Below are 14,744 nucleotides of genomic sequence, written 5' to 3' on the forward strand. Positions count from 1 at the left end.
TCTCTCTCTCTCTCTCTCACACTCACTCACTCACTCACTCACTCACTTTACTAGTTTGTTTATGTTGGCAGGCATAGGACAAATACGATTTGTTGCGCTGAGCAGAGCAGTGCACCACAACATAAAACAAAGGCAAATGAGTTTATTTCTACATTTAAACAACTGGTTTCCTGCCATTTCACTCAGTGACAGCAGGTGGCAGTAAGGCACAGAGAGGCACAGCACCAAAAAAAGAAGAAGAAAACTGCCCACTAGCAAAAATGGATGTAAGCAATTAATGGTATAGAATATTCAAAATATTGCATTTGCAAATGAATTTTAAGGAAGGAAATGCATTCAATAGGTTACAAGGATGCCTAGCGTGTTTTGGGGATTAATACTGAATGTAAATATAACTTTTGTTTGTTTGAAAGAAAACTCCACATAGCACCTTTAAGTCTTCATTGTCTGGATGCGTCAACTAGACCGTATCAGTACAAGGATTACCTAAACTTTATTGTTCACAGATGATATTTGCAGACCGTTAGATTTATCAGTCACTATTTGCTATTTCATCTTGTTGCAGAAGCTCTTGAATTACTTACTCTACAAAAACATATGGAATACTATACTGCACACAAAGGGATTTGCACGGTCACTCTCTTACACACGTGTGCTACTTGTCCATCTTTAGGTCAAACACAATTATGGCTGTAACCGTGTGCACACAGATGGCTAACACAATGTAGAATGTACACTGTAGATTATACTCCAACACTACATGCACACAGTCTCTGCCACAACACACACCCACGCATGGAGACAGGAGCAAGAGACACTTACTGATTTTCTCCTCGGCTTGGGAGAAAGGGAAGCAGCACAGTTGACCCATGGCGCCTCCTTCCCTCTCCTCCTGTTCCCCTCTCCCCGCGGTTACCCCTCTTTTTCCTTTTCCCCTTGTTGTACGACTGACGGATGGAGAGCGAGTCCTGCCTCTTCCCCGTCTATCCCACTCCTTAATCTCCCTGGCTTTTTCCTTCTTTGAACGTTTAGACCGAGTCGGTGAGGATGGAGGCAACAAAAAAAAAACACCTCCCCTCTGTGCAGCCCCGGTGAAGACGGAGCAAGGCAGGAGACGGTGGGGAAAAAAATGAACGAGTGGCTCCTTGCTCGCGCTCTACTTTGCACTGACACAGGGAGGAGGGGTGAGTGAGTGTTTGTGTGTGTGTGCGTGTGTGTCGGAGAGGGACAGAAGGAGAGGGGAAAGAGTGGGATAGGGTGGGAGAAAAAGAGAGAATGCGAGTGTGTGTGTATGTAGGAGACAAAAAATTTATTTTTTTAATGTGTGTAAATATGTGCAAAGAAGAGGCCTGTGTGTGTGTGTGTGTGTGTGTGTGTGTGTGTGTGTGTGTGTGTGTGTGTGTGTGTGTGTGTGTGTGTGTGTGTGTGTGTGTGTGTGCGTGCGTGCGCGTGTGCATGTAGGGGAGTGTTGTGTGAGCAGGCTTGAGAAAATGTATATTCAAGAAAAGGAGAGTGAGAGTGTGGCAAGTGCATGGACGAGGAGAAGGGGAGCGGTATATGTGAGGAGACAGCAGACACTGCTGTGTGTGCATGAGTGTATGTGTGTCTACGTGTGGAGGGGGAGGGGGCTAGAGGCTCCACCTACACTTGTCACTGTAGCTTGAATAATGGTTGTTGAACAGCCGGCAGCTGCAGCCTGCTACTGCATGTATCTGTGCCAATATACTGTAAATTTAGGTAGCCAAATATCTTGCAAAAATTAAAAGAATAAATACAATCAAAATATCTTTTAAACGTCATTGTTTAAAGGTCAAGTACAAGGTCAAGTATGGATTACAGATAATGGTCTGGAGTAAAGACAGACATCCCAAAGAGAGGGTCAAGGGAATATGGAAACACATGGGGAGATTATCAGCAATTTCCCAAATATATTAAATTTATTTCATATGAATCTGTATACTGCAGTCCTTCAAAAATGCTGCGCATACAATGAATAATAGATACTCAAGTGTGGTAGAGCTCTGATTTACACTTTGAACCAAACTGAGCTTGCCAAGATGGAGCAAATCAAGTTATTTCCTTAATTCTTCCTCAAAGAGTTCAGGCCTCGTGTGCACAATGAGTGTGACTGTGGTTTTCAACCACTGAGACTAAAGACAAGTATACTTAAGAAAAATGCTTCTTTGATCTATAACTTTTATTAACTGTAAAATCGTTTTGCCAAAGTGCTGTGCGTGAACAGTAGAATAACCTACGGTTGCCTCTTGGAAACATAAAAACCCTGAAAGAGCCAGTGTTTGGATTGTTTGACCAAAGCTGCTTTCAGAGATGAACTGATGTCCGGACATTTTCCTGCCCCCTCCTATAGAAATTTCCAGAAAATGTCGGAGTGAGCCCATGTGAGAATATAGCTGTAAAAATCTCTGGAAAATTCACAGTGAGCATGAAGATGACCGTAAACATAAATTAAAATAAGGATTTTCTTGATCTAGGATATTATATAATCATTTATTTTATGCGTTGATCCTTGTTTATTTCAGATGACACCAGAATAGTACAACACTGTGAGCGAGTAAACAGCAAGTACAGCCATATGACAGTCCACAGTGTTCCTTATGAGTGTCTCTCGGTCATTATTGTGTATTACCATGCCTCAGGTGATACTTAATCCCAGTGCACAAAATTAGCATAATTGCCCGAATAGCTATATAATAAGACTAGCGGAAGAATTTGGAATGTAATGTATGTTGTGTTGCCTAAAAAGGCAGGCAGGCATTCCTGCTCTCATATCAGCTAAGAATGGCACTGATGTGCACTCGCAGTCAATGTAGCTCAGCAGCATGTTAATTGAAAGCTCGATTCTGACAGAAGAAAGAAAAGACTTTATTTTATTCTGCTGTAACATATTCCATTATTCTCTATTGGTGAAATGGAGTTATAGTTGGATGAACTTTACCAGACAACGAAGGATAACAATTGAATGTATTTTATTGTTCTTCTGATTTTATTGTATCCTTATGCCATCCCTCCCTTATTTAAGTCTTTGTACCCTATTTATTTGTTTTTCTTTCATTTGAATTTTTCTCTGCTGATTGACCCGCTCTCTCATCCTACACATTGAATTGTACAGTAAACCCTCTGTTAACCTACACATGACAAACAATGAAACTTTAATTAAAAAAAGGTTACTTAACCAAATCTATCTGTGAAAATTGACCCATCTCCAATGTGTAGCTGGTGTGAGGATGCAGGTAGCAAGGTGATTAGAGGCACTGCTGTTCAACCAGGAGGCCTTGGTTGAAGCCCTTTCAACATTCCCTCTACCAGCTCCGCTGATGAGTCCTTGACTAGAACAAAGACGCTCAGCAATTTCCAGGGCTGCCGTTTTTTTGTAGGCCCATGAGCGAAAAACCCACACAGAGGGTCTAGTTCAAAGCACATCTCTACTCTTAATGGGGGATTAGAAACAAGAGGAGGGGAGTGTGAAGAGCAAGGGTGATGTTAAACACTTACACACCACATGCATTGTTGTGCATGATGCACTGAGCTCAGCTGTGTGAATAGACAGTGGCGTGCTGTCTCCAGCTGCATTCAGCTCACAGCTGACACACACACACACACACACACACACACACACACACACACACACACTCACGTCATTGACATACACATTTATAAGCAAAACTATTTTATTTGAAAAGAAAAAAGTACACAAAGTTTCTTATCACTTCTGCCGCAAACTGTATATATCAGCGATGTCCTCATCAAGTATTTTGATCTTCAAGCTAGTCCTTTAAAATTTTATATCTACAGATTTAATATCTATATTTACATTATGTGATGTTGATTAAATAACCTGTGTATTGGACATATTTCCCACAGCTTCAGATTACATAACCCCTTTAGACCTTCTTGATCCAAATACTGAAAGTCAAGGCTCAAACAGTTAATAATTGAAAAAAATCACTGATATGATATGGATGAAAGTTCAGTCGGGCGGACGCCACCCCCTGACAGTGATGTTACATGACTGACTGGGGAAAGGGTGTCTCACTTTGTTGGAGCTGCGGAAACACTCGGTTCACTCATGGTTGTACATTACTGTTACAGAGTGGCGGATCATCTCTCACAAACTATCTCTGACAAGTACTGACAACAGCATGCAGAGAGACACACAAACTCACAACCGCCAAGTTCAATTACTGTCAGTCGATACGAAGTACTGCAGGCAACATTTGTTAATTTACAGCGACATTCAGAACTAGCTAAAGTTCCTATACCCACTTACATTTTTTTTTATAGATGATTATTGTTGGAGCTTCGCTAACCTGTGCATCTTTTCAACCTCAGGGTCTGAACTCAAAGTCACTCACCGCATGCGTCAAAATAATATTTCACGTTCAGCAAGGTAAATTTTTCACTGGCTTATGCAGCAGAACGCTGCACTGTAGAGTATGAATGGCATGAACACCTCTATATTAAAGTAGCTCTTCTGTGTTAGTCACAAAAGATTTGATTGGTCCAGCGGGTTTTGTAATCAGGTCAGCTGGTTTGCTTTGAGCTCAGCCCGTGATCCGTGTGAAATCAGGTGATTCTCTTAAGGGCTATATTGTTATAGCGGCTGCGTCATTGTCAATATTAACTTATCAATCTTTTTGTTGAGAAAACAAAAACAAAAAAACAACTCAAAACAAGATGAATTCCAAACTTGAATTTTGTAACGGTATTCGCAAACATGTAACTAAATCCATTTGTGTTCTCTTATGTCCTTTGCCTCGTCCTGTCAAACCCATGGTGAGGGACGGTCACAATTAGTTCTCTGAATGTTCAACACCTTGGGGATTTTTTCACTGAGCAGGACATATTCGAGTACCTGTTATTGTGCCATCTTAAATATGCTTTCTGTTATGCCTTCCCATGCAGAGACAGAGAGAGACAGAGAGAGACGGGGCAAAAGAACACACTGCAACAGTGTTGACTTTGTTTAGCTGAAGGTTGGCTCATGGTGCCTCAGTACTAAATCACAAGATGGGTTATGCACACAAAGAAGAATAACTGCATGTTGCAGATAACAGGGACTTCGGGATAGAGCTCGGCGTTCATCATATCACTTATTTGAATAATTAACTCTTGACATGCTGACATTACCACAAACAAAGAAAAAAAAATGAACACTAACTGCACACACCACTATATGCAGGATCAAAAAACATGCACCCGCCGTATGTACGTTATGAATAATGTCGAGCTTGTTTGTGACATGCCTGGTATTGTAACGTTTCTACTAGAAATTCTTTTAAGACTCAATTTGGTGCAGACGCCAGTTTGATCGGATGTAGCCACAAATAACTACATGTCCAACAGTCATCTTTTATGTTTGCTGCCATTGAATATGGACTTAGTTCTTTTATCAAAATTTGGTCATATATTTCACTGTTGTCAATCCATTGTCACTATATATTGCTCTTGTGATAAACTATGCCTGTGTCAAACCTGCAGGAAACTCCCAATTACAACAGTTCGCTCATCCCTGCTGTTTGTTTCTGGCTAGAGATTCAAAATATGAATTACCGCTCTTTTCTGTTGCTGCCATTTGGCTCGATATTTCAACATACAAATTCTAGGACATATAATCCAAGTGACAAAGAAAAATACTTTTTTTTTTGCATCACATTGTATGCAAATGTACATGTTGTGGCTCCATATTGGTATATAGTTTTTCCAGCAGTACTATAAATACGCCCTGCTATTTACCTTTAAATTATTCAGACAACACAATGATATATGATGATTTCCTGCCTGTGTCTTGCCACAACATACAGTATTTCTTTTCTGAAAGTTCCATCCGAGTTGAAAATTATGCCATAGACATGGTGTAATGTAAAAGTGTGAGAGTACCTGGTTAAGAGCCAAATAAATATGATTTTCTTTTGAGTCGTACAATGCGGAGAGAGACGGCAAAAATAAAACACAGCGACAGTGTTGACTTTGTGTAGCTCAAGGTCGGCTTGTGGTGCCTCAGCACTTAGTCACAAAGCACACAAAGAGATGAAAACGACTGCATGCTCCCAACAACCGGGGCTTGGTGATATGGCTCTCTTTTCGTCACAGGACTTCTGTGAATAATTAACCGCAGACATGTTAACATGCGTGTGTTGTCGCTGAGAAAAAAAATCACATGCCCTTGTTATGCAGGTCAGCTTACCATGTTGAATCAATTTGCTAAACTTAATGTAAAGCTGCATGTTTCACATGCTCCCCTGCTCCGACAGCATTCACTCACGCTCCAATTAACAAAAAGACCATTCAGGCACTTGTTGGGTTAAACACGGCTGCACTACGGTCATTTTATTTGCTCATTTGGACTGTTGAGGTTGTTGAAGCTTGTCTGACTCACTCTCACAGTATATGGTGGTGGTTTGATTTGTTTTGCTGCGGGAAGCCCATTCTCCCCTCCTGTTTCTTCTTTCTCTAATCCAACATCATGTCTAATCTTCTTTATTCCTTTGTTCCATCTTCTTCTTCTATCTCCGTCACGTGTCCTTCAGTCCTCCAGTCACTGCCGTTTCATTTGCGTCCCTTCGCCTTCTCATGACCACCTCTATCTCTGCTTAATCTCACTCCAGCATTTCTTCGATCCTCTTAACATTCACTCCTGCAAGCACCTAGTTTCAGGTCCTTACCGTTTGCTGCACCCAGTCCAGATTTACATACCGACATGGGGATGCTATGTATAAGCTTTAATTTTCTTGCTTTACTTTGAAAAAGCACTAGCAGGGCATTGTTGCTATTCTACGATCATCGTAAGGACCCTATATAAGCCGTTTGCAGCTCTATCGATGCTATAGTCATGACAACACCGGTGTTACCAATCACACGGGACACGGTCAGTTCAGTATCTATGGAGAGCTTATTAAAATCTTTGACGTTAGATTTCGCTACGTGGGGCAAGTTATTTAATCAATATGTGCCTGATCACCGCATAACACCGGTGACGACAACTACAGAGTCAAGCCTAATTGCAACATAACCATGCAGTCTACATCAGACGCACCAGTACCACGGGTGAAAGACCTTTGTTGCAATTAACATTTAATCAAGGATTTTTAATTTCAGTCCGAGAAAAGCTTTCTGGCTGTTGGATTATCATTATCGTTTCCTCCCCTCAAATAGTATTTCCTAAGACTGTATAATTACGGCCCGCTGTGCTTTTCAGGATGTGAAGTTACTTGAGCCTCAGTCGTATCAGAATGCTATGCTGCTAACGTCGAACAAACTTTGGCAATGCTCCTGTGGTCTGAAGTGGAATGAAATACCACAACAAAGACCTTATTTAGATGCTCTATCCAGTGAGTTAGAGATTCAGATGCTCTTTCACTCTTATGAAGGGGAGGGGGTGTGAGAGAGGAAGCAACAACGTCACATGTTCACATTCATAGGTTTTTGTGTTTCTGTCCCAATGAACATTTACTTCCTGCCGCTAGAAAAATTGGGACAAAATGCAAATGGGCTGCGGAGTCCCAAGGAACAATCTGTTACACTACAATTTGAAATAGTATTATAAAAAATTACATTTCCACACAGAATTTTTTATATAATTCATTTTTGATCCAATTTTCCACTGAAACGGGAGAAATGCATTGGATGCAAAGCAATTAATTTTTTAAATGATAAAAAAAATAGTGAATCTATCTTTAGATGTTTCCTCTATAATAAACTATAATGTGCACATATAACTAATTCAGTTTAATGATGTTACATAACTGTTAGCATTTAAGGCATTAATTATCCCTGAGTACTGTTGAGAAAAGCTTAACTCCGCAAACCTGGTCCCTCAAAATGTTGCAGTCTCCCGATTCAGTATTTCTGCAGAGAGAAATTAGCCCACTTACATGCAAATTAGCAATCTGCATCGTCTGGCTCTCGTGGTCGATGACTGGAAATCAAGCACTGCCAAAGACTCATTTCACTGGAGAAGGCGGAGCAGCACAGTCCGTACAGCAGAGACTGACCTTATCTCAATGAAATACCAAAAAGTCATAGAGCAGCAATCTATCTTCATCTGTCCATGAGTGTGTGCGGTTAGCTTGTTGATGATGTGTGTTTGTGTCTGAGGGCATCTCTGAGGGACAACTGTTTGACTGCCCAGTTGTCTTTTCACACTGACTGTAATATTATGGCCTCCATCGCCATCTCCATGCACAAACTCACCCCATTTGGTTGTGTACAGTATCAGTGGGCCTGTTGAGGATTATGTTGGACTGTGGATTATGGGATTAACATATAAACACACAATCAGACACTGACCACTGTGCTCCACCAGGGAAAAACACTTTGCCTCAGCAGGACCCTTCCAGAAACATGGATGTTAGAGGAGCATAAACCAGTCCAACCAGTAGCCATCGTTTTCTCTGGTGTAAATTACAGAAGGATCAAACTTAGTGGTGTAAATCCAACAACCACACATGGTGTATATTTCATCATGAAGACAATGACTGATATATGATTTTATTATTATTCAGTAATTCATAAATTATTTAGATGTAAGAACATGAAAATGAACAGCATGTAATAAAGCTGTCCGCTAATTTCAATGATTTATGGTACGAGCGTCTGTCAGATCCGTTGAATTGTGAGACGAGGAGACAATGTTTCATTCCCCACTGTATAATTGTCTTCAGTATGACGACTGTGTGCTGGCTGAGTAATTGCTATACAATGGAGAGAGTGTGGCATCGCTTTCTGCTCATCATTAGCTTTTGGCTCTAAATTACAAAAATTTTTAAAGCACCAGTGTGAATGCTTACCAATTTCAAAACATAAAGTCTCGGTGCATTGTTAAAATCAACTTGAAACTTCTTTTAAAAATGTACCTAGTCCCAGTTTAAAAACATACCCCCCCCCCCCCCCACAAACACACACACACACACACACACACACACACACAGTCACTCTTTGTCTCTCTCAGAGCGCCCAGTCATCCACAAAACATTGTGACAGCCTAGTTCCATGCTGACCACTCACTCACTCACTCACTCACTCACTTACACACGCACGCACGCACGCACGCACGCACGCACGCACGCACGCACGCACGCACGCACGCACGCACGCACGCACGCACGCACGCACGCACGCACGCACGCACGCACGCACGCACACACACACACACACACACACACACACACACACACACACACACACACACACACACACACACACACACACACACACACACACACTCACTCACTCACTCACTCACTCACTCACTCACTCACTCACTCAGCAATTACACTAAAAAACTACTTGGCTGGGACTTGGGGAGTCCCTGCGAATGCATTATATACTGTACTGTATGTGCAAATGTGCTTATGTGTCCTCAGAGGTGGAACACCATGACAAAAATGTCATCACTTATTTATGAATATTTATCCTCACTACTGGTTATCCTGAAACACAAATGCACACTTTACAATATGTTTATAAGTTGGTGTGTCATCAGTGATTTTTTTTAAATATATATTACTGCTTAACACATTAACATCTACACAGCACATCTAAATGTCATAAGGAATCTTCAATTACAGAATTAAGTAAATTCTAAGCTATAATGGTGAAACAACAAGCATATCGTTTGGCGACAGCTGTCATTAAAATGTGTGTTTTACTCGTCAGTCTGTTTCTGTGGTTGTGAGCATCATAATGCTTGTTTGAATACATCCACAGACGGTGTGAGTTAGAAGATTCTTAAGTCAGACTTATTTTTTAGGCAACGATACAGTCACTGATTTCATGTCTTTACATTCAATTTGAAAAAGATGACATGCTTCCTTTGTCATCACTGCCAATTGATCTTGGCTCACAAAGCCACATAACTGTTGCATCTCTAATCTGTGCGTGGGCTGTTGTTTTTGCTGTGGCAAAACTGAATCAGATAACAGAGAGAGGCTGCTAAAAATCTGATTATGATGAATTCTTGTATCAGTGGACACAAAGAAAAGATCTAGCCTAGGACCCAGACGAATTCTAGGCGCTCATTTCATTTCCTCTGCAAGACTCGGTCTGGATCCCCTCCATTGGGAAGTGATTTCCTCCGGCAGAAAAAACACAACCGATTTTCTGGTAATGGGCGGGGTTTATACCGTGATGTAAACAACCAAGGCTGCCGCTGATGAACAAGCATTTAACTTGAAGTACCCGATATTTTCATATTTATCCCACAAAAACCACAACGCCTGTTCACAGACATTGTGGAATCCTCATCAGCTCTAGTCTGTTGACATTTTCGCGCCGCTCAACAGACGTCACATGATTCGTTGCTCTCTCTGCGTCCGTTGGTAACGCTTCTTGGTAATTGAAAATGAACCCAAAGTTCCCAGACCAATACGCATTTGAGTATCAGATCACAGGTCAGAAATCAAATTCCCTGGTAGTGTTTAGTATGTAACTGCTCCGTAACAAGCTCAATAAAGAGGCAGCACCAAAAACACAATACAGAAATCTGCTGATCTGATCCTGGAACAAACGGTAATCACTATACAGTCAAATCCACTGAGCTGAGCACTTCCTCTATTCATTTAAAAACTACAACTCCAGACTGACACGACAAGTATGTGTGTACTTTTGCCAACACAGCCAGAATAAATTTACTACGTTCATATAAAACTGTGACAAAAAAAGTCAATCATTTTTTTCAGACTTCACTACCTCAAGCCAGGAAATGTACATATATGCATTTATGTTCCACTTACATTTAACTGTTCAACATTTTACCCACCACTGCAACATCTCATCTGTCAAACTGTGTTTATTCAGTGGCCATGAATGCTGCTTTTCTCACCACAGTGCCAACCTTTGAAAGAACCCGCACTGTGGTAATGTCCAAAATGGAAATGAGTGTCCCCAGAGTATTTGATCGGGCCTCTCCTTTTAGATTCTGGTAAGCACATGAAGTTTGATGGTGTTACATTGACCTATTCCAAATGATGACCTGCCCATCATAAAACCTGCACTGCAATCTTTTTTAAACTGGTATGAAAAATATCATTATCCAAACCCCTATCTCATTAGTCACAATGTCATTTGTAAATCCACAAAGGTTTCAGACGGCCTACAAAATGACACTAAATAACATGTTGACTAGATAACCAAAAAACAACCAAATAAAAATTTATTCCATTTATCACCATAAAAATGAGATGATGCAAGCACATTTTACACCACTGCCCCAGTGGAACTTGCTATGCTGTGTGTTGACAGCTCCCTCTAGTGGCTCAATAGTGTTAGTGTGTTTTCGTGTGTGTGTGTGCTAACCAAGTTGTAGTGACGTCTCGGTGTGGTAATATCCATCTGGTTGCTTCTTTTTTAACATGGAGCAGAGATCCACCCGCTCCACCGTCTGGTCTCCAAAAAACCTAAGTGTTGCAGTGACAGAGAGAAAGTGAATATAAGAACGTATACAAACGTTTTCAAGAAGTATTTCTTCCTTATTACTATTTATACAAGATATTGACTAAAACATCTATAACAAGCCTGCAGTGTGGACACACAACAGTACACAATGTCCCACTGCACTTGCTATGACATAGTATTAGGGACATATTGACACTAAAGTCAGAATGTTACAAGAATAAAGTTAAAGTAAAGTAAACATTTAACAGCCATTTCTTCAGCCACAAGAGGCAATTTGCCATGTGGAACAGACAAAAGTTTCTTATACAATATTTTCTGAGTTCTGATATTTGTGATAATGTGGTTGTTGATGTGCCAAAAGAGAAAGATTTTTTTTATACTAAAGTATAACTTAACAAGATGCTCCACATTCCTCAATTTAACGCAGGCGACAAACTGATCTTCTGATATTCCCCCTATAAAATGACAGCCTAAAATTATGATTTTATTCTCTCATTATTACAACTTTATTCTCGAAATCTCAGGGTTTTTCACCCTTGAAGTGGGACTAATACTCAAATACAGACCCTGAAACATTTGTCAGTGAACTCAGTTGCCCAAATATTTAGCTATTAATATGAAAAACCAGACACCTACTTGTTAGTATAGTTGGAGTAAAGGGCTGGGTCCACTCGCTTTACACCCTGAGAGACGCAGGGAAAATGCTGTTCATATCATGTTTATCACACTCTATATAGGACATGCACGTTAATTCTTGACACACATCCAAGCCCACACGCACACACACGGGGAGGATAAGACTGCACCCCAGCAGGCACCAGGCAGGATGTCATCATGTTTTAAAAGAAAAGACAGATGCCGTCCTTCCTCTGACTCTCCCCTCCTGACCACTGCTCATCTCTGCTCATTTTTTTTGTCCTCCCCACCCTTCACCCACCTCTTCCCTCTTATTTATATACTGGATGGCTGGAGCAATATTTTGGGATTCAACTACTGGATGACACATTTAACAGCCACTGAGAGGTGAGAGGAATAAAAACAGTCGCTGGGAACAGAGCAGAAACACTGCTGTGGTCCGGTGGTCTCTTTGAAACAAAAAAAACGAGCTAGTGCAGGACTGTGTAAAAGAGAAAAATGCATCATGCATAAAAATGTTTCAGCTAAGAATCAAAATGTAACAAGGTTGGGTTTTTTTGTTTTTGAGAAATTTGAACTGTTCCTTGATCGTTAAAACCAAATTGTGTGGGTGCAACTTTAAGGTGAACATATAATAATAAATAATTCATGTGATGTCTTGCTCACCATAGTTAATAATAGTTTAAAAAAAAAAAATCAATGAGCCATTTCCTCATACTGTATCTGTCTGCATAATGCATCCACCTCAGGTTAGTTGATGTCCCTGATGAGTGGAGGAACATACTGTATTTCTCTTTACACAGGAAATGTGGAGCCTCTTGGCACTCAGCGTTCTTGGCGCAAGTGAAAGTAATAAATGGGTTAGAATATGTTAAGGAATTTAAATTGTCTTTAAGAAGAAGGAGCATAAAAAAGAGCATGGTATGCTCATACATTGAGCATCTCTCCTCTCTATATACACTTTTTTCATGACCTAACTACTGATAATGGCTGTGTGAGTGTGTGTGTGTGTTCAAACCTGAACATACCTGGGATCGTAGTTTTGATGCTCTGGACAGCTTCATAATGGTGAGGTGGGGTTCAAACCCACGACTGTCTCCTTGCACGAGACCCTGCTCCTCAAAACGGCTCCGCAACAACCCTGCAACAAACGTACACAATACACAACCATTTATGAATAAGGCCACAGAGAAAGGATGTAAGTTGAGATAATGCAAAATGTTACCATATATAGAAAGGAGAGACATTAGATGGACTAAAACCCCCAACATCAAGAGGATACTGTAAATCCACCTCTACTTCCTCCCAATTAACCATCTCAAATCTGCTTTATGGACTTTTTGTAAAAGCCCTAATGGAAGACACGGATAGTTAAGATGCAGATGGCCGAGAATGTGCGTCAGAGGACGGAATAAGGCTTTTTGCTGGAGTATCGTTTGACCGCGCAGACAAAGACTAATACACACAAACAAGGGCACGAATGCACAGCCGAGCTCCAAGGACAGAGACGCACACACCAACTGATGAGGTTCACAGTGAAACAATGGAGGTATTTTTAGAAGAGGAGATGCCCAGGGAGAGAAAGGTTAGTAGATAATCAATAACAGTGGCAGAGAGCAGACGAGAGGACAAGAGGTTCGGACTCCATGCCTCATCCTCACTTTATTCTCCCAACAACAACAATGAGAATTTTTTTTCTGTTAAGGGAATTTTGTGACAGTACATCATTGATGAAGGAAATCTATAGATACATACAGTAAATGCAGATTTTACTGTCTCAACACCAGCGTTTTGGTTATGGTACTAATATTATAATCTTTGAGAATGTTCCTTAATTTTAGTAAAAAAATGTGTAATAACAGTAAAACTAGATGATACTTTCAGGAATTTAAGAACAATAGATTTAATAAATTGAAGCAAAGCTCCTCTCACCTTTTTTGAAGTGCCATAGTGAAGGTTAAAAACAAAACAAAATGAGTTTTAATATTTCATTATGTAAGAAAAGGTAACCCATACTGTAGACTCATGTTTCAGAATAAATGTTTAATTTAATTCATAGACAAAAGCACAGTCAAACACTTATATTGCCAGTGACCTGTTTCACTTTGTTTGGCAGTTCAAGGAGCTGCTGAGAGCGAACAAAGGTGCTGCTGTACATTTGCTGCTTTGACCTGTTTTAACTTTCAAACCATCACCATACTATTACACAATTATTACTCTAAAAAGGCACAAGATTAAATGAGCACTTGAGTAAAACTGTTTCTATTAATACTTTCTCTCCACACACCCTGGGCTCAATGCTGCGTCATACTTAAATCACTCAAGGCTGAGGATTTGTTGTGTTTGACCGGGCCAATCGAGGAGGGTCTGCCTCTCGTGTCTGCTGAGGGGCACAGAAAGCTTGATGGGGGAAATGTAAATCCAATCAGAGGCTGCAAAATCTACGTCTTTCAAGTAGGAAGACACACACACCAACCTCCACTGCTACGCTCTCTGGCAATCTGGTTTGAAAAGTTAATCACAGCCTCTGTACCTTATGATTAACAATGATAAAATTCCATGAAATGAAGATCTTATGAAATGAAGATCTTTCCAAGAGGAAGACAAGATGGGATAAAAAAAAAACCCCAACAACCTTTGATAGCTGATGTCTGTACGTAGAATCTTGGGCCTTGTAGCCCTATGTCTCTAAAAGA

General features: G+C 40.6%; 1 protein-coding gene and 1 long non-coding RNA gene across 6 annotated transcripts in view; one reads left to right on the forward strand and one right to left on the reverse strand.

The window, feature by feature from the left end:
- LOC118289884 overlaps positions 1 to 14,744 on the forward strand; it is a 39,899-nt gene that overhangs the window by 19,262 nt on the left and 5,893 nt on the right. The gene's annotated exons all lie outside the window — the stretch shown is intronic.
- The window catches only part of LOC118289880 (A-kinase anchor protein 7), a 37,238-nt gene that overhangs the window by 14,593 nt on the left and 7,901 nt on the right, over positions 1 to 14,744 (reverse strand). For 3 of the 5 annotated variants that reach the window (XM_035617022.2, XM_035617023.2, XM_035617021.2), the window contains exons 7-9: positions 13,077 to 13,189; positions 12,049 to 12,095; positions 11,314 to 11,414 (exon numbers count right to left, since the gene is read on the reverse strand). In XM_035617022.2, the coding sequence (XP_035472915.1) occupies positions 11,314 to 11,414; positions 12,049 to 12,095; positions 13,077 to 13,189 (261 nt within the window). The remainder of the gene's footprint in view (positions 1 to 11,313; positions 11,415 to 12,048; positions 12,096 to 13,076; positions 13,190 to 14,744) is intronic. The other 2 variants (XM_035617025.2, XM_035617026.2) reach the window with 1 other exon arrangement.

Source organism: Scophthalmus maximus, chromosome 18 (assembly GCF_022379125.1).
Source record: "Scophthalmus maximus strain ysfricsl-2021 chromosome 18, ASM2237912v1, whole genome shotgun sequence".
In the NCBI taxonomy this organism is placed as follows: domain Eukaryota; kingdom Metazoa; phylum Chordata; class Actinopteri; order Pleuronectiformes; family Scophthalmidae; genus Scophthalmus; species Scophthalmus maximus.